This window comes from Prosopis cineraria, unplaced genomic scaffold (genome assembly GCF_029017545.1).
Source record: "Prosopis cineraria cultivar Desert tree isolate PC_DT_omini unplaced genomic scaffold, ASM2901754v1 PC5, whole genome shotgun sequence".
Lineage (NCBI taxonomy): Eukaryota > Viridiplantae > Streptophyta > Magnoliopsida > Fabales > Fabaceae > Prosopis > Prosopis cineraria.
Genome location: NW_026555336.1, coordinates 1380587 through 1400461, shown reverse-complemented (window position 1 = coordinate 1400461; position 19875 = coordinate 1380587). Strand labels below are relative to the sequence as shown.

The window sequence follows — 19875 nt, the reverse complement described above, 5'->3', positions numbered from 1 at the left end:
GATGCTTTGTTAGCTGAGTAATTAAAATCTTAGTCAAGCTTGAATTAATTCACTGTTAAGGCAAGGCTAGGCTGAATCACTTTTTTTTTTTTAAATGAAATACTGAATATACATGACCAATTCAAAAGGAGTACAAAGTCAAGATACAAGGAGGAAATCAAGACTATCATCAACTACCTCCATTGTGAAAAAGGTGGGTTTTTTATCAAAGATGTACATATCATTACCAAAAGTATGGCAAGACCTAGCTAAATTATGGGCAATACAATTAGCTTCTCTAGACATAAAATTCAGCTTTGAATTCGAATTTCTGCACAAAAGAAGTTGGGTTTCGTCCACGATATCTTGAAACGGATGATTAGAAATTTGATCCCTAGAAAGCAAGTTTAACGTAGCTGCGCAGTCATTGAAGGTTTCAACATTATTCAAACCAAGATACCAGCAAAACTCCAATCCATATTTGATTCCAAGAAGTTCTGATATAGTTGGAGGAACATTCCAAGAAGGCTGAATCATAATTCCAATAAACCAATTGAGCATATCTTTAGGTGATTAAGTAATTTAAATTTTCTTAATTAGCTACTAGGAAGGTTAAAGGCGTAATTATCACTTAGGTATAACCTAAGTCTTAAGGTCAATCAAAATTTAAGACAGAAATAATCTTGACGTGCCACATTAACTAGGTAAATTAATGCTATCCATTTCATTAGAGCACTCACATTCACACCTTCCAATTTGAATTCTTGTTTTCAAAAATTAAAGAAAATTCCTATAAAAATTATTTTCAATCCTTTTAGCATTAGAACCGATTCAAACCTCAATTTTTCTATGTATTACTTAATTCAATTAATCAAGAACAATGGGTCCACGAGAGTACGATCTGAATTTAAAGCTATCTACATTAATGTTTAGTCTTGTTAATTTCAAGCCAACGCAATTAAGGCCTTTCAAATTTTTTAACACCATTACGGGAGATCACTTTGTCCTACGTTTGATTGAATTAGGTATTGTCTAAGTTGCTTTTCTTAGTGTAATTTTTGTGTTTTTGTTTGCTTATGTGTTTGGGTAAGCTTTTTTGTTCTCTGTCTGCTTTGCCATTCTCTTAAAGAGTGTATGTCTACTTTGCCATTCTTTTAGAGCTTTTAAAGAATTGAAATATAGTCTGAAGAATAGTAATTCTGCTTCTGTTTCTGCTGTTAAGTTTAAACTTGAGTTTGTGGATTTTACTGTAATTTAAAAAAAAAAAGGAATGGCTGTTGAGATTCCAATGAGTAATAAGAATGGTGGGAATAATAATGGGGATGTTCCAAATAATAAGTCTATTAGAGAGAGAACTACTTCGAACTCTAATTTTATAGGTTTGGGGTAGTTTTTCCAAACAATGAAGGCTTTGAAAATAAACTGTCCTTACTTAACTCTACCTAAATTCTATGGGTTACTTGGTGAAGATCCAAACAACACATTCAGTATCTTCAAATGATCTACGTCAGCATGAAACTTAATATGGTTCAGGTAAATGACATTTGGACAGTTTTTCATTTAACTTTAGGGGTTGCTAAAGATTGATTAAGAATCTTATCATCCTTTATTGTCTACACTTCATGGAATGATTCGAGGAAGGTATTTTTAGAAAGATACGTTGCATCTCTTAGGATATATATATATATATACATACATATAATGTGTAGCAAGGTTTAAATGAAAATTTATATAAATATTGATAATTTTGATTTTTTACTTGCAAAAATGCCGTCATCATATTTCCATGGTAAAATTGCTGGAATATTTTTGTAAGGCATTGCATTCACAGGCCGGAACCTTTGTTGATGTTGCTTCTAGTGGGTCTTTTCTTGATTTAACCCCTTCAAATGCATGGAGAATATTCCATGTAGAACAGAATCTTATCTCTTGTAAATTCCATTGAAATTATTATTCTTTGTACACTGAAAACACTATTCTTTCTACAGCCCAAACAATTATTTAATATTTTGTTTTATTTTTTTTTATGATTATAACGCAGAAACCCACAATTGTGTACGTAGTGTGGATACAATTTATAATTCTACGTGTAGATTATAAAGTTTGTTTTAATTTATAAGACATTTTAAAAAAAATTAATGCACTAAAATATAAGACATTAACAAAAATAAATTTTATTAATTATATTTTTTTCATTAAGTTAAGGCATACATTTAGTCTTTTAACTTTATATAAGGTTTCATTTTAATCTTTTAATTTTATAAAGTGTCTTTTTAGTCATTTAACTCTAACACTATTACTTGCATCCTAACAAATTTTTATAAATTTTTAAATATTGACAAAATATTTTTAAATGCTGACATATTAAGTTTAATTTTTTTAAAATAATAATAATTGATGCAAAAAATAATCATTTAAAAATAATGATATTAGATTTAGAGAACTAAAAAATACTTTATAAAAGTAAGGGATAAATTAAAACCTTATATAAAGTTAGAGAATTAAAAATATACTTTAACCTTTTTAATATTAGCCTTCCTATTATATTAGCTCTTTCTTTTATTTTCTTTTACATATGAAGTATTAAATTAAAAGCATTTTTAAAAGTTAATATTTTTATTTTAAAAAATAAGATTATAAAGTATATTTAATAAATTTGATTAGTATATAAAATTATTATAAAGTATCTTATAAATTGGGAAGAGAGAGAGCTTGGTAATATTGCAAATCCATCTTTTGTCCCATTATTTTAATTTCATTATATGGTTTCACGGTAGCCTAGACTCCGAACGAAAAAGAAAGCCTTGACGGTGGTTGTAGAGTAAAATTACAAGTCCATTATTTCACATTTCTTTCTCTTTTCCTATTCATTCTCGCTGAAGCTGGGCTACAACTTAACGATGCTTTTACAATAAAATCACGTTTTCATCCTTTACCCCATTATTAATCTACATCACTCTCCCCCTTTCTCAAATCATCAAGGCTGAGGTTCCACTCTTATGAACTTCTCTTGCCCATTACAAATCTCTCCCCCTATTGACGGATCCAGGGGACAAGGAGGATCCCCCCAACCCACCAATATTTTTAAAAACCAAAGTGAATATTGAACCAGAAATATTAGAGGTGCATAGTTCTCATGATCCAACCGGGCTGGACCAATGATCGAACCGGTGACGTAACAATTAAATTAAAAAAATTATATATATATATATATATAATAATCTAAATATAAAAAATAAATATGAAATTGCCACTTAACTTAAAAATAAAACCAAATATTTTAAATTTATTATAACTTAACAAGCCACATGAGACAATATAACATCAAATGATTAAAAAAAATTGGTCATTTTCTTAAAAAAAATTGATAGAAAATTTAAAAAAAAAAAGAAAAAGGGCATTTTCTTTTCAACAGTCTAGTTTCTTAAAAACAAATCTAATTCTCGACTTGATCCCGGTTCCCTATCCAACCACCAGTCCAAAGCAGTTCAATCTGGCTTAACTCCCTGAATGATTTTTTTGGCTCAACCGAGCCATTAGCCTGATCGATCAACAATTTGATCAGTCCAACCATCTGATTCAGTCTAGTTTTTTAATCATTGCAACCCACACACACTTTGATGTTCCTTTGGTAGAAATTATTAGTCTTGCTTGTAAAAATTGTAAAACGAGATTTTGGCCCCATTAAATATTTTATTTTCAATTTGGCCCCATTCATTAGCTTCTACATCAATCTCTGTGTTTGCCCATTCCACCCAAAACCATCCATCTTTCCCCTCATTTGAATGTTTGCCAAATCTATTGCCAAAAATTAGAGGGATTGGGTCGTATTGAGTTTAAGTTTAGAGATTAAATTAAAACTATAAAGACAATGATTTTTTTTTTCAATAAAACAAGATGTTTGTATTTTTATTATGTTCTGGGGTAGAAAATTACAAAAAAAAATAATAAGTTGTTATTAAACATAACTTATCATACATTTTCCACATGGTCAATAAATCTTATCAATGGCCTTTTTTCAAAAAAAAAAAAGAAAAAATATTTTATTTTTTAAATGACCTTTTCTAATACCTTATGAACAATTAAAGCCACATAGTCCCTTAAACAGTTATGTGGTAAGATTTTTTGGCTTAAAATTCTTAAGCCACAAAGTTGGGATTTTAAAATTTAATGAAAGTAAAAGTATATTCATGTTTTTGACTCTATCAGCCATAAAGTTTTACACGGAGGGGGTAATTATGAATTATAATATTTTCGGCAAAGTTCAAAATATTATATGCCCTTCAAATCAGCACAATCTACATTTATGTTTAATATTAAAATTCTTTATAATTTTATATATTGATTATTCAGATGTAATATTAACTTTTAAATTTTTATTTAGACAAATATAATTTGGGAAAATTACGAATAGGTCCCATAAAGCAACTTATTTAACAATAAGTCCCACGAAATTGAAAAATTATAGCTAAATTTTGTGGGACTTGAATGCAATTTGTAATTGAAGTAGAAAGACAACATTGCCCCTGTTAAAATAATCAAATTGTTGCAAAAAACACTCAATCTCTCCCTCTCCCGCGATTACTCTGTCTCCCGCGATTACTCTGCCCTAGCCGTCACCCCTTGCTCGCTCGTTACTGAGGGTGAGCCGCGCACCTTGACTGAAAGGAAGACGAATGATGCGTGAGCCTTGCAAGTGATAGAGGCGAAGGCGATGAAGGTGAATGCGAGCTGAACCCAAAGGAATATTGCAACATCTTGATCTGGTAATATGTTGCCCACATTTTTAGATTATTCTGGGTTGAATAATTTCGACCAAGCCAAATGATAAAATAGCATGTTTAGAGGCTTGATATTAGATGTATCGTGCAGGTCACTTGTTCCCCATTATTATCTTTCAAGCCTACTATTCTAGAGCTGTCTGGTTTACAATGAGCCTATCACTGAAAACGGATTGCGTTATGGAAACCATTTAACTCTTTATCTCATTAGTGTAGCATGGCTATGACAGAAGGCCAATGGACTTCTGCTTTCAAGTTAATTCTTAGTCTATGTTTGATGTATGATAAAATGTTTTCTAGAAAGGAAAGGGGGAATTTATCTGGATATAAGATGAGATAGGTGCATTTTCCATTTCGTTTCTTGAAAGTATTTTTCCATGTTCCAAACATGCACTTAAAGCCCATTTGATTGTTGAAAAGAAATGCAATGTAATGAAATATGTTGATGGAGAATAAAATAGACTAAAATCAAGTTATGGAATGGTAAAGATGAGAGTCATGGACAGATGAATAGATGGGCATGAGGATTTATGACCTTATTCATGTCAATCCTCATTCCCAGCTCTCTATTACCTCATTTCAGTCCTTCACTCTCCACAAAATCACTAACTTTAAAGACTGTGGACCTCCAGGGAAAGGCCTGAAGAGTTCATTCCAGAGTGATTTAAAAAGGAGATTGATTTCAAAGGACAAGACTTAATTTGAATATATCCCATTTTGTTCAGGAAGAAGGATATGCAATTATATATTGTGTCAGCTATCATCACAAACCTAAACTCAAATTGCATAAAAAAAATGACTTCCTGTGCTTAAAATTTGACATAGTTTTCTTGAATATATGATTTGTATAGGTCAAATCATGGATAAAGGAAAAGGGAAAGTGGCCGGATCTAAGAAACCTAATTTTGCCGGTTACCATCTATTTAGATAAAGATTTTTTAACCAGCCGAAAGCGAAAAGAGAAGGTGAAAGATTGGCTAACAAGGAAGTGGTAGCTGCTTGAAAAAATTTATCCACGGAAGAAAGAAAACATTATAACAACCTAGCTACTGAAGAAAGAGAAAGAAGAAGCACTAATTTGCCAAAACAAAGTATGGTATATATAGGATCAAAGATGTATTTTTTTTAGTTTTTTTTATTTTGGAGTATAGGTGAGTGACATGTTTATAGAATTAACAGCATCCATTTGAAACTCGTTGTTCTCCTAACCAATTTACTGAGGTTGGGGAGTTTGTAAAGAAGCATCAATGGATGAAGGATAAGGTTGAAAGGATGGGGTTCTCACAATTACTAAACATACAATGCACCAAGATACATCGAGAATTGTGCTTCGAACTAATGATGGCATATGACCCACCCACTTTCACTTTATGTGCAAGAAGTGTAAGAAGACAGGTTAAATGTGAAGATGTGGAGACATTGATGGGCCTTCCAAACACCTCAAAGGAGGTGGTCATTGCTCAAGCTGATGACATGGTGCTTCGAATCATGAAAGAGAAGTATTCTGGCATGTCTTATAAGAAAGTGAAAGATATGATGATGTTTAGTGAGAATGATGATGCTTTTGAGACTTTATTTTTGTTGTACACGCTGGGGACTTTTTTAGCTCCTACATCTAGTCCTCATGTGAGTGATCGTTTACTTAGAGTAGTTAGTAAGAACTATGTGCTCACTGGAATATATGATTGGGCAACATTTGTATTGAACGAGATGACTAGGGAGGTCCAAACTTTCAAGGAATCAAGGGGCAAGAAGAGAAATGTTGGTGGATGTCTTTTTTTCCTTCAAGTATGTAATTTTAGAATTTTTGGGTTTTTGATTAATGTTGAAAGTCTTATTGCCATGTGATGTCTTATTAACATTAGTTAATGTTTTATGGGCAGATCTTTTTCTTTTAGAATTTCCCATTAGAGGAGCTAGAGAGATTGCCTTGGCCAAGCAATGTTGTTAGTTATTGGAATGAGAAAAGGGCGTCTGAGCGAGTTCTCATGGAAAGACAGAGCGATCATGGCATGTTGTACAAACCTAAGCTTGCTGCAAGTGACTCTTCCTCTCAATTTCTTCCAGTACTAGCCTTTCAAGACATTGTAAGATAATATAATAATTATATAAGATTACTGTTAAATGATGTCATGTTTACTTGTATGATGGGAATATTTGTAACTATGTTGTTGTAGGATCTCAAGGAGGCATATGTAAAGCTAGTTAGACATATTGGTGAGGTGCTTATGAAGGTGCAAAAGAAACGTTATGCACTTGAGAAGAAGAGAAAAATATATGATCTAGAACAGGCGGAGGAGGTGAGTCATGTTGCAATATATGAGGAAGACAAAGAAGATAAAAGAGGTGAGGATGAAGAAGAAGGGAAAGAAGAAGGTGAGAACGAAGAGGAAGAAAATGAGCAAGAAAGAGGTAAGGACGAAGAGGAAGAAAATGAGGATGAAGAGGAAGAAAAAGAGCATGAAGGAGGTGACAGAGATGAGTTAATGGATGTTGATGTAGAAGAAGAAATGAAGCTTAGAAGGTCAACTAGAGGCCATCACGGTAGACGATGGTCTGGCTTTAAGGTGACATTGCCACAATTCACCTCCGATGACGCGACATATGATGAGAAGCGACGCCTTTATAATTTTTGCACAAAATGGGCTAAGAAAGAGGATTGTGAACAGTAAGCTTTAATTATTAGTTATGTATTATGTAAATAACTTTTTTTGTGGTCTCAATTTGACATTATTCTGTTATTTTTAAACTAATCTAAACAGGTTGTTCGTTGATATGTATGATTTTTATGTAAAACGAGGTGAGTTGCGTTGTTTTGCACCAAGAAAATGGATCAATGATACGGTGATGACTATGAAGATCAAAGCTTTGATGGCTGCTCAAAAAGAAAGAGAAGGTGGTGTGAGGCACCACATATTTACCCCATTGTTTATGGAAATAATGATGAAAGATGTGCAGGGTTGGAAGGTTGGGGAGCATACTATGTTGTTTATGCCAGAACATTTAGGCTACGATATTACAGAGTGTGATTTCATTATTGCACCAGTGTTGTACCATTCACACTGGTTTTGTTATTTTGTGGAGCTAAAAGGATTGCATTTTCATGTGCTTGACTCGTTGTATCCGCTTGTGCCCAAGCCAGACGACACTTTAGCAAATGAGAAGAGATTGCTAGCCCAAAGTATGGTAAGAAATAATATACAATTTTCATTTTGAGCTTATATGATATTTTGCATGATACTTATGATTGTGTTTAATCGTATAGTCTCATAACTTCAAAAGCATCCTAATGATGGTTAATCCAGACAAATATCATAAGAGTCCTGACTTGGATGTGACATTTGCCCTTATTCCAAAACAAAAGACTACGTAAGTTAATCTTGATTAATTTAAAAGTTATTATAAATACATTAAAGCTATTAATTGAGTAATTTTGTTGTAGATATGATTGCGGCCTACATCTTATAACATGGCTTGAACAATGGGATAACACTGAACAACCTGAATGGAATGGCAAGTCAATGCCTCCTATAGAGAAGGTAATTTTCCCTTATATTATCTTTTCTGTTTTTCGGTGCATTATGGAAAATTGTACATGTTCATGGTGTTTAAAACATAAGTACTAAATCATATCTTTTGAATTTGAACTTAGGGTGCAATGGAAAGGCTTCACATTGACATGGTGTGGGATTTAGTAAACGATCCCAATAACATAGCTTGGGAAAATGTTATGGCTTGGATGGAAAAAGACAAACCAAATAAGAAAGCCAAGACGGTTCATTGATAGTGTTTAAATATGATGTTAACATTGTAAGCTATGTAAAGCACTTGTGCTCCTGCTCCATAATTGTTTGCCCTTTGCTTACAACTGGAACTTCTTATTTTACAAGTAAAACTTCTTAATTCACAGGTCATGTTTCTTATTTTGTAACTAATATACTAAAGCACTTGTGCTCATGCTCCATAATTGTTTGCCATTCACTTACAAGTAGAACTTCTTATTTTACAAGTAGAACTTCTTAATTCACAGGTCATGTTTCTTGTTTTGTAACTACTATACTAAAGCACTTGTGCTCATGCTCCACAATTGTTTGCCTTTGCTTATAACTAGAACTTCTTATTTTACAAGTAGAACTTCTTAATTCACAGGTCATGTTTCTTGTTTTGTAACTAATATACTAAAGCACTTGTGCTCCTGCTCCATAATTGTTTGCCCTTTGCTTACAACTGGAACTTCTTATTTTACAAGTAAAACTTCTTAATTCACAGGTCATGTTTCTTATTTTGTAACTAATATACTAAAGCACTTGTGCTCATGCTCCACAATTGTTTGTCATTCGCTTACAACTAGAACTTTCTATTTTACAAGTAGAACTTCTTAATTCACAGGTCATGTTTCTTGTTTTGTAATTAATATACTAAAGCACTTGTGCTCCTGCTCCATAATTGTTTGCCCTTTGCTTACAACTGGAACTTCTTATTTTACAAGTAGAACTTCTTAATTCACAGGTCATGTTTCTTGTTTTATAACTAATATACTAAAGCACTTGTGCTCATGCTCCACAATTGTTTGCCATTCACTCACAACTGGAACTTCTTATTTTACAAGTAGAACTTCTTAATTCACAAGTCATGTTTCTTGTTTTGTAACTAATATACTAAAGCACTTGTGCTCCTGCTCCACAATTGTTTGCCATTCGCTTACAACTGGAACTTCTTATTTTACAAGTAGAACTTCTTAATTCACAAGTCATATTTCTTGTTCTATAACTACTATACTAACGAATTTGTGTTTATGCTCCACAATTAAAACATAGAAATTGATAATCTTTCACCAACATAATCATATAAGATCATCATAAATTCAAAGAAAAAACATTTTACAATTGAAAATGAACTATTTAAGCTTTAGCTTGTTAGGTCATGTAGGGTTAGGATTTCGACATGTCCTACGCGTGTGACTACTTTGGCCACATCTTGCACAATAATAAATCTTCTTGCGTTGTGATTGAGACTCTCTTCTCACTGATTGGGGCCGACCAGGAGGATGAGAGGTAGTAGGGGGCCTTAGGAAGGTTTCTGTCATCATCTCGGTAATTGTTAACGCATTCACTCGTGGCATGTCATTTGTCTCGATGGGGATTATTGTGTCCTTATATATTTTCTCCTGAGATCTCAAATTGTAACATCTTTCCACATAAGAGTACACATTACCATAAACCTTTTTTATAGCTGCACATGCATGGGCACAAGGGATTCCAGACATCTGCCAAGCTTGACATGTACATTCTCTAAGAGATAGGTCAACCCGCAAATGAATGTCTCCTATCTTCACACTCAGCAAGTTACCTGAATGATGGTTAGCTAACATTACTTCCGCCCGTGCAACATTAGCCTTCAACTTTCCCTCAATGTTTGGCCCAATACCATTCTGCCACTTGCTCATAGCAACTTTGCTTGCATACATCTTACTCGCAAGCTTTTCTTGATGTTCAAGAAGTAGTGTGACCACACTATATTTCCTTTCTTTAACTAGCCAAGCATTGAAAGATTCAGACAAATTATTAGTTATGTTTTCCCACCTACAAAAAGGGAATTTTGACAAGGCCCATCTATTAATGTCACCATTAGTTTCCAACCATTGAGCCAACTCTAGACAAAAAGCTCTCAAATTTCCCATTGCTCTATTAAATTCAAGATAAATTCTAGCATATGCTATAGCATCCAACAACTTCAATGCATCCTCCTTGCTTGTTGTGGTAGCTCTTCTTCCACATCTTCCAATCTTTACAAACTCTGCACTAAAATTTTCTTTGATGTGCCGATAGCAAAATGCATGTCTATTCGCTCCAAAAACAGCTCCCACAGCACCAATAATTGCATTGTGTCTATCAGATATAATAGTCACTTCTAAAGACCCCATAATATCTTTCAAGTTATGTATAAACCAAGTCCATTCTTGTAACTTCTCCCCACTAACTATTACATAAGCCACCGGAAATAGATCATTATCTGCATCATGAGCAGAAGCTGATAACAATGTTCCTTTATACGGCCCGCTCAAGTGACATCCATCAACATACAAAATAGGTCTGCAACCATTTAAAAAGCCATCTATACAACAACCATAAGCAATAAACAACCTCTCAAACCTGTTATCTCTGCAAGCTGTCCATTTTGTTATTGTCCTTACATCTTTCTCAGTCAATCTTTGACAAATCTATGGAATCAACTTGTATGAATCTTCAGGAGCACCATGCAACTCCTCCATTGCTCTCTCTTTTCCCCTGTATGCCTGGCTATAAGTAAGGGTAAGCCCAAATTCTTGGTACAGGTCCCGTCTAATCTCATTAGGAGTTTTGTCAACATTTGACTTTAGTTCATCGATTATTATAGATGAAGTTAGATTTACATTAGCCTTCTGCTGAACAACTAATGTATCTTGTGCTGAGTGTGCATGCTCATTACATAATGATGTTACCCTTAATACAGGACTTGTTTCAGAAATGGCATATGCACTCACTCTCCATTTGCACCCATCCACCTTGCACTTTGCAATAACCTTTTTTGCGTTATTTTTCACAAAACTATAACAAAACTTATTTCCAATGCTAAACTTGTAGAGTACTTGTCTAAATTCTACAGCATTATGGAACATTTGCCCAGCTCTATAAAGCAAATCTTTCCATTTTAAAGCATTAAACTCGGGTAACGGTGCTGGTGCAATGCTCATTGAAAGAGGTATCGATTCGGGTTCATGGTTGAGTTCATTCAAGCTAATTGAATGCCTACTAATTTGTGACAATCTGCAATAACAAACAAATATCCACCAATTAAATCACAATAATTCCCAAATGATGTTAAGTAAATATTACAACTTACCCCTCATGTGACTCGGTTACCATGTCTATATTACTAACATCATTGCCAACAATATAAACATAGGCAGTACTGTCATTGAACTCTATCAAATTAGCAACTTCTTCATCATCTTCAAGGTCAACTAATGTGTTCATTTCAGGTTTTATGGTATACTTCATCTCCAATATATTTGTTTCCAACCCAATACATGATCTTATAATTCTTTTCAACTCTTCAAGTGTTGTGCCTTCATTAATTGCTCTTCCTTTTACCCTCCCACCTTCATAATGTATACTCCCATCTTGATTCTTCACCATTTGCCCTCCAATATGAAAATAACAATATACTCGTTTGGATGAAGAACTTGCCATCATACACGTAAACCTGTTGAATGTTAACATCACCATTATCTTCTCAAATCAACAAAGTTTAAAATTAATTATTTACAACTACCTTATCAATAATTTACAACAAAAATATCAAATTTTTACAACTGAAACATCACATATCTAATGGTGACATTGATCATACCTTATTAAGAAGTTTAACGCTAGTTGGCTTACAACTATTTTATCAATAATTTACAACTAGTATTTTAACTTTTCACAACTCTAACTTCAAATATTTAATAATTCGACCAATCATGTATTTTCAGCAATCATGGGATCACTCACAGAAATTTTGTTCTCTGTAACTTTTTTCGCTGTCATTGAACTCTGTTTCTCTGTTTTCTTTTTTTTTACATTGATCCAGCAGAGCAAATGTTCAAATCTTTTATATCTAGCAAGTTTGATAAGAAGTTTGAATATTGAACAGTGAAAACTAAGGCTTACAGTAATGGAAACGTAAATTAAATAATGAAAACGCAGAGCAATTATAGCACCAAGGAGAAAGAATCGAGATTACAATTGACTGTGGTGATGAATGATGATAATGATTTTGCCCTAGCAATTCCCAACGAAGAGAGCGAGCGATGGTTAGAGCAAAACACGAATGAAGCAGAATAGATAGAATGAATGGAGCACAATAGACAAACTGATGAAGGAGAAGAATAGTAGCGACAATGCAATGACGTGAGAGACTGAGTATAATGGTTAATTTAGGTAAAGGGATATTTTTGTCATTGTGACCTATTAAGTAGGGATAGTATTGCATTTACGCACATATTACAAATTACACTCAAGTCCCACAAAATTTAGCTGTAATTTTTCAACTTCGCGGAACTTATTGTTAAATAAGTTGCTTCTATGGGACCTATTCGTAATTTTCCCATATAATTTTAAGGGGAACGATATGGATCATTTTAAAATAAAATAAAAGGCCTAGATCAACCCATTAATTGATGAGCATCAAATGTGGACTCCATAACTTTTAGAGACAAGCAAAAGGAAAATGAAAGGAGTGAATTTCTTATTAACCCATGTATCATGCGAGGAATTCTCTCATGTGCTCGGGCATGCAGGTGGGTGTCTATATGACTTCATAAATTGTATTGTGGACATATGATTGCCTACTTGGTGACTTGTCGTAGGGAACCAAAATAAAAAAAGATTTTGGGTTAGAGATTGTGAAATTAGGAAAGTGAGAGCATCATTGTGAATTAACATTAAATAACAAAGTAAAAAGAAAAGGCTAAAAAGTTCATGAAGTGTAACAATTGTAAGAAGTGTAGATGAGGAACCCTTTTGCTGGAACTTGAATGAATAGAGGATCATGATAAAAATATTATGACAATGATAAGTGTGGAGAGAAAGATAAAGAAAATTGTAAAAACAAGCTACCCTAATGCAAGGATTAGGTAATTTTAAACCATGAAAAGACAAATATGACTATAATGATGTTGATAATTTGAAATATGTTGTAAATATGAGATGATGAGTTTTTATGATGGAAGTAATAACTTAAAATAGATTGTGGCTTGGGAATCATAATAAGAACCCAATGAAGCAATAACAGAGGGTACATCTAATGAAATTCATGAGATGTTGGATAGACCCTAATTGCAAGGGCACAAATGAATTGAGAAAGACCTATTTTGTCGAGATGCGTAGTGGGTCATAATAATTGAGTTACTATAATCATACATTATGGAAAGAATGAGACAAATACTTATGCACTAAGGAAGAAGCCTAATGGGATGGCGATTATGGAGAAAATCCCCAACCAAATTGCAATTAGAGCCTAATTAGGGACATATTAATACATTTAATCAAAGTGGCATACTCAAAATGTGGTAGGCTCATGATCCACATTGTTGCGCAATTCAATTTGTAAAACGAGAAAGGTCAATAGATTTATGACAACAAAACAATCACGTTAGGATGTAGCATCTCATCAACTAGATATGAATATAAAGTTAACCATATTCACACCGGTCCCTAGTTTTACTATAATTCTTTTCCTTGTGTTTTTTCATTCTTTTCAAGATGTTATTATAGTCATCCCTTTTTATGAAAAATCCTTCCTTTTATTGACAATTTTTTCCACTCTTTGCAAATGAACGAACGTTAATCTCATGCCTCATGATTTTAAAGCAGTACTAACTTCACGTCGATCAGGGCCTGTTTTGGACAACTTTAGGATAAGGTTCCACTCCATGTTTTATGTCTGTATAGACATTGATTTTCTACCAAAGAGGTGGTTGCAGCGACGTAGATACTTTAAAAAATGATTAGGGGCATGCAGAATGTTGGCTTTAAAAAAAAAAAAAAAAAGCAAAACGCAGAAACCCAAACCAAGCAAAAGTTAAATGCATATTCCTTCATGAGGATAGGGACCCTGAACTTCTATCAAAATTGAAATGTTTTATTTGTAATAATTAACCATGAGTTCGTCAATTACTACGAACTGATTCTTATAGGGGGGAAAAAATAGGGTGTCGAATGAAGGACATTTTAACTAAATTGTGACTACTCCAAATAGTCAACATTTTGCATATTATGGCATTAAACCTTCACAAAAAAAGTGTGAAAAAAAAAAAACAATTCCATCGAGTGACAATCACGATAGATTTTTCACCATGTAGGGCCCTTCAAGCTCATAGCCCAGTTTCCTGTAATAATGGCGAGTGCCAACTCCCGAAATCACAGCTATTTTTGTTGATCTATGTTCCCTGCAAGCAATTCGTTCCGCCTCCTCCATTAGCAGTGTACCATAGCCCTGTAGCAATCGTTAAGGTTGGAAATAGTGGATCAAATAATGGCCTTCTATTAATGCCCTAAGAAAAGTAGAAAACTACTGTTTGTTCGTATGGTGCTTTTTGCACCGTCTCGTAAGTATATTCCCAGCTGAAGAATTATTTCCATGAAATATACAAATGTAACGCTTCATGAATTCTAAAGTTAAAACCATAAATTAAAAAAAAAAAAAAGCTTCAATTTTAAGGAGGCAGTGGTGTACATTTAGATTATCTGACTGTTCATCTAGTTATAGTAGGTCATCTACATTAGTATTAAACCATTACCTGGTGTTGCAGCTTGTCAGCATCACGCCCATGGACCGGAACAGCAGTTCCATATACATGGAGTTCACGAACAATAGAGCACTTCCCCATAAGTTCTGGACAAGTAGTATTCCGACCACATTTTCGCAGACGCAGCAAACCAACAAGAATATCCTGCATAGAGTCGGGCATAAATAGGGTCACTGCACTTCCCCCCCCCCCCCCAGCAGGAGCACAAAATTATCAGGTTGAGACACGTCCCTCTTAGAAATTTTTCAATCTAGTAATATATTCACAGCAGAGGCATGCATAACTGCAATAGAAGGTGAAGTAGAACATCCCACTAGTCACCAAAGAACTAAGACATCTAGGCATATTAATCTATACCAATAGCAGAGCCATATATAGTCTGAAAATTATATCAGCAATCATGTTGTCACTGCTAAATGTGATGGAAGCTGGAAAATATCAAGAAGAATAGAGGAAGATACTGTACGCACGTTAGTAGACAAGCTCATCTACACATAAGATGGGCACAAGCAAAGGGAACAGGAAAAGAGAGGTCAATCTACCTGTCGAGTATCTTCATATGATAGAAATGTTTCCCAACCTTCATTTGCCATGTAATCACGACGAACAAGCTCCACCTCTTCAGGCTTGATTTGGTGGTGAATGTCCTACAGAACACATAAGATGTTATTGGTGATCCCAGATATTCAGGAAACTAATTGCATCTTTTTATCTAAAGAATTCAAAGCTTATGCTCTCTTTAGTGTATAAAAATTCCAAATGAGACTAGTTCTATATAATAACCTGGATTCCAGCCTCCCGGGTCCGGACATCACGACATTTCAAGCCTAGGTCTTCCATCCGAGCCAAAGCTAACTCCCTTAGATTACCTTTCTCAACCCCAGAAGTAACCAGAGGCATGGGAATATCTCGCTGAACTCTATAAACACGAGTCCAAGGGGGCACCATGGCAAGGATCCTTGCTATGATGTCCACCAATTGCTCAGGTGGATAATTTCTATACCTAAAATGTCATCATGAAATCTTTATTTTCCTAACAAAAAATAATACTAAGAGAGATTAATAACCAAGAGAAAAAATAGAGATGTATACTACAAAAATAACAAGTACCTGCCAGTTTTCCAGAGCTCATAAAGCCCAGTTCCCCGTATTACAAGTGTAGGGTATATTTTAAGTCCATCTGCTCTAAATGATGGGCTTTCAAAAAACTCCCGAAAACTTTCCAAATCCCTCTCAACACCAACATTTGGAAGATCAGGCATCATGTGAGCAACAACCTAAAGCATAAGTTGGGTGGACAAGGATTAAGGGATAGACAAAAACTAGTATAATAAATAAGCATCACAATTAGCCTAGTCCATCTACAGAAGGGCTACAATTGGGACAAACAAGAAAAACGTCAAAAGATTGTGAGACTATAGAAAGTTGGCTAATTGCACCAGTGCGTCATCTAATTAATGATTGTACTCTCAACAAAGACAAGATTGATGAGGCAGCACAGGAGTCTACAAAAAAAAAATTGAATCAAGTATATGCAAGATCTCCTATTGATTTATGAAGACTGATTTGAAAAGAGTTGGCAGGTGATATATACAAGAGCATGGTTGGGCATACTACTGAAAGTACGGCAGGGCAAAAATTATCGAGAGGCTCAATAGCAAACCTTAAAACCAGCATCTTTTGCCAAGCAAAAACAATCTGCAACAGCAGATACTGTATGCCCTCTGTTAGTGTCTTGAGCAACATCCTCATATGTGCTTTGCACTCCAATCTCCAGTCGTGTACAGCCATAAGAAAGCATTTGCCGCAAGTGAGGCCCAAGACAATAATCTGGCCTCCTGATAAATGTAGAAATGCCTGAGTAGATAAGCTACAAATTGATGTGTTCAAAAAGTACAACCACATTAAATTCAATAAACATTGGACTAAAATGATTCTTGATAAGCTTCAACGGAAGTGGTAGAAACATTCTAGAACTTCCAGCACTAAGGCAAAGCCAAGATCATGGCGATAACTTTTCATGAAGTATTTGATCTTACAAGGGTCTATCTCTAACTTTGCAGATAATATTGTGGACGTACAAGCAGAGGATGCACTATTTCCCTTAACAGGGGGGAAAATTTAGCGACTACTGAACATTAATTTAAACACTGAAATGGCAGCTTACGTTTCAATTGTCATGCCAATACATTTAGTTGCCCCATGCTCAGAGTAGGCAACCGCCTCTTCAACATTTGCAGAAGTGTGTCCAGACAAAGCATCATGAAGATTCCTTATAAAGTAATCACGGTAGTCTGCTGGAAGGGACATGAAAGTACCACCCATTAAAATGAACTCAACCTGGAAAACACATCATATTATTAAGGACATATTATTTACAAATATATTTCAGCACTTGAGAAATTCAAGATATTTATATATATATATATATCAAAGATTGAGATCCAAACCTTATCTACACTGTGACCCAAACGCTTAAGCTGATCTATCCTGCTTCTAGCTTGGACATATGGGTTATACCTAAGTCCAAAGTGGCAGGTATAACATGTACAGTAATTAGCATGAGTATTCAAAGAGTGAATTTTACGGGACCATATCACCAGAGAATAAGCATCCAGAAAAGGAAACGAAGAAAATGACAACCCGATTTTTAAGATGAAATTGTATTAGAAAGAGAATAATTCACACCTAGCAGGAGGTCCAAACTCTCAACTATTTTTCTGCTTTCACCATTTGAAATATGCAGCATTGTGAATCATGGACAAATATCTATATGAAACAGAATTCTTATCAAAGTTTATAGCAATCAGGGATATAGAGTTGCATCAAGAAAAGAGGTGAAAGAATACTAAAGGTAATTTAGCATTTGGCTTACTATTATTTAAGAACTGAACTCCTTCCTAGCAGAGATTAATATATCCTAATAGGTTACATGATTCAATAATGCATAAAGCATCTTATGAGGGAGTTGAGATTTTGATTCAGTATTTTATAACATAATGCACTGATTGAGAACTCAACAGTAATCTGGAGGAACATTTAAGCTAAACTCCCACTTTGGGGGTAATGATGTAATTGCCCTATATGCTTCAACAATGATTAGGCATTCTGATTCTGATAATATCCCCAGGAAGCTCGACAAATAAAATCTTGCCGACACAATAATTAACCCCAGCATAATCTTGACCGCTTGTGAAGGAGTTTCATTCATCATAAATCAAACCAACATGCTTAAACAAGAAAACAATAAAACAAAAAGAGAGCTTTGAAACCTACCTGGCACGAATTGCTCGCATACTAGTTGGTTCATAACCTGTGTAAGACTGAGTACTGTACTCAAAATCCGAATCAGGCCCTCCGGGGCAGTACACGCAAATATTACCAGTAGTTGCTATGTGAGGGCAACGATGTGGCTTGGACATGACAGCCACAACGGCTATTCCAGAGGCAGTTCGGACAGGTTTGGCACGAAGCTTCGGCAGCAGCGCCTCTCGGTCCGTATCTGGCAGGGCTGCTATCATCTCCACTAGCTTGGGTGCACGTGAAAGCCCATACTTGCGACATGCTGAGGATTTCAGCGCATTCAAGTCGACATTTTGGCCTTTTCGTGAGAGGTCCACCATAGAGTTGACGATCTCTGCAATGGCTCGAACCCTAGCCTCCTCTTCAGAAAGGCCATGGGCTTCGAACCCACCCTTACCCGGTCGAGGAGCTTTCCTAGGCTCGGCTACTGCTGTAGCCGCCATAAGCGGCAACGCTGATGCAGGAGAAGACACTGAAGACAAAGGATGCCCCGCAATTTGATTGACTTGCGAAGAAGTGAATAGCTGTTTGAAACTGTTGTTATTTATAAAAACGAGAAATGTAAAACTCTTGTTTAGAGAACCAAAAAAAAAAAACAATTAAAAAAGGTTATTTGAATATTTATTCTAAAAAATTGTACATAAAAATTGAAAATAAAAATAAAAATTTTGAGGACAAAAAACCTTGATATATTAACTTGTTTTGTATAACTAACATTAGCATTTGTTTTAACATTTATTATATTTGAAGTTGAATAAAGAGAAGAAGAACATATTCATGAATGATAATGATTGCACATTACAACAAGAGAATCCCTCACTTGAAGCATTATACAAGAAATTTTGAGGTAAAAACCAAGGTACGTAAAACCGGACCGATCATGAAAGAGAAGAAAGAACATATTCATGAATGATAATGATTGCACATTACAACAAGAGAATCCCTCACTTGAAGCATATACAAAGAAATTTTGAGGTAAAACATCTCAAGATATCTTCAAAATACTTTTGTTCATCTCTTGCCCTCTGTCCTCTGTATATAATATCTCTTTTACATTCATCAATCAAATTCATATTTGATAGTGGTGATAGATAAAACACATAATTACTATCATTTTATTATGTTTGCAGATGATGTGCAATTTTATTAGTCAATAAGTGACAACTCTTGGAACTAATTGTTAGGATGACATTTTCAAAGGACAACATAATTTAACAAAAAATGAGTCATCCTATAAAAAAAAAAGAGAAAGTCCTTGTATTCTATGGAGACATTTATTGTGGTTCCATGGGCTTGTTTTCTCTTTCGTAGTTTTGTTTTTTTGAATGTTTTGGAAGCTGTTTCTATATTTACAATCCAACATAATCATAATCAAAGTATCAAACAAAGCCAAAAAGGAAAGAGCAAGAAGCAAACCGGCAAGTAAAATCAAGCGAAGAACTAAAGGGACAACCAGAGTCAAATACCAGAAAATGAAGA

General features: G+C 34.5%; 3 protein-coding genes across 3 annotated transcripts; 1 reads left to right on the top strand and 2 right to left on the bottom strand.

The window, feature by feature from the left end:
* The first annotated feature begins 6101 nt into the window (after window positions 1–6101).
* LOC129311449 (uncharacterized) lies at window positions 6102–8544 on the top strand. Its single transcript, XM_054953781.1, has 7 exons — window positions 6102–6548; window positions 6659–6847; window positions 6938–7428; window positions 7523–7946; window positions 8026–8129; window positions 8203–8299; window positions 8413–8544. Exons 1-7 carry the CDS (start codon window positions 6102–6104, stop codon window positions 8542–8544), a joined length of 1884 nt encoding a protein of 627 aa, XP_054809756.1.
* A 1137-nt stretch (window positions 8545–9681) lies between these two features.
* LOC129311448 (uncharacterized) lies at window positions 9682–11938 on the bottom strand. Its single transcript, XM_054953780.1, has 3 exons — window positions 11643–11938; window positions 10994–11566; window positions 9682–10852 (listed from the first exon to the last, which is right to left on the bottom strand). The coding sequence occupies exons 1-3, from the start codon at window positions 11936–11938 to the stop codon at window positions 9682–9684; spliced, it is 2040 nt and encodes a 679-aa protein (XP_054809755.1).
* A 2467-nt stretch (window positions 11939–14405) lies between these two features.
* LOC129310525 (elongator complex protein 3) lies at window positions 14406–18897 on the bottom strand. Its single transcript, XM_054952386.1, has 9 exons — window positions 18370–18897; window positions 17544–17613; window positions 17261–17433; window positions 16757–16931; window positions 16204–16370; window positions 15877–16096; window positions 15636–15740; window positions 15085–15237; window positions 14406–14780 (listed from the first exon to the last, which is right to left on the bottom strand). The coding sequence occupies exons 1-9, from the start codon at window positions 18837–18839 to the stop codon at window positions 14622–14624; spliced, it is 1692 nt and encodes a 563-aa protein (XP_054808361.1). The 5' UTR covers window positions 18840–18897; the 3' UTR covers window positions 14406–14621.
* Between the last annotated feature and the right edge of the window lie 978 nt (window positions 18898–19875).

What these genes read in the sequence shown, in the direction of transcription:
- LOC129311449 (XM_054953781.1), top strand. Translation starts at nt 6,102, where the DNA reads ATGGCATATGACCCACCCACTTTCACTTTATGTGCAAGAAGTGTAAGA. An exon ending in TACTAGCCTTTCAAGACATT is followed by an intron (nt 6,848 to 6,937) that starts GTAAGATAATAT and finishes ATGTTGTTGTAG; the next exon opens with GATCTCAAGGAGGCATATGT. An exon ending in GATTGCTAGCCCAAAGTATG is followed by an intron (nt 7,947 to 8,025) that starts GTAAGAAATAAT and finishes TTAATCGTATAG; the next exon opens with TCTCATAACTTCAAAAGCAT.
- LOC129311448 (XM_054953780.1), bottom strand. Translation starts at nt 11,938, where the DNA reads ATGGTGAAGAATCAAGATGGGAGTATACATTATGAAGGTGGGAGGGTA. An exon ending in GTAACCGAGTCACATGAGGG is followed by an intron (nt 11,567 to 11,642) that starts GTAAGTTGTAAT and finishes TTGTTATTGCAG; the next exon opens with ATTGTCACAAATTAGTAGGC. An exon ending in GCTCCTGAAGATTCATACAA is followed by an intron (nt 10,853 to 10,993) that starts GTTGATTCCATA and finishes AAATGGTTGCAG; the next exon opens with ACCTATTTTGTATGTTGATG.
- LOC129310525 (XM_054952386.1), bottom strand. Translation starts at nt 18,839, where the DNA reads ATGGCGGCTACAGCAGTAGCCGAGCCTAGGAAAGCTCCTCGACCGGGT. An exon ending in CAAAAGATGCTGGTTTTAAG is followed by an intron (nt 16,371 to 16,756) that starts GTTTGCTATTGA and finishes CTTATGCTTTAG; the next exon opens with GTTGTTGCTCACATGATGCC. An exon ending in CCCGGGAGGCTGGAATCCAG is followed by an intron (nt 15,741 to 15,876) that starts GTTATTATATAG and finishes TGTGTTCTGTAG; the next exon opens with GACATTCACCACCAAATCAA.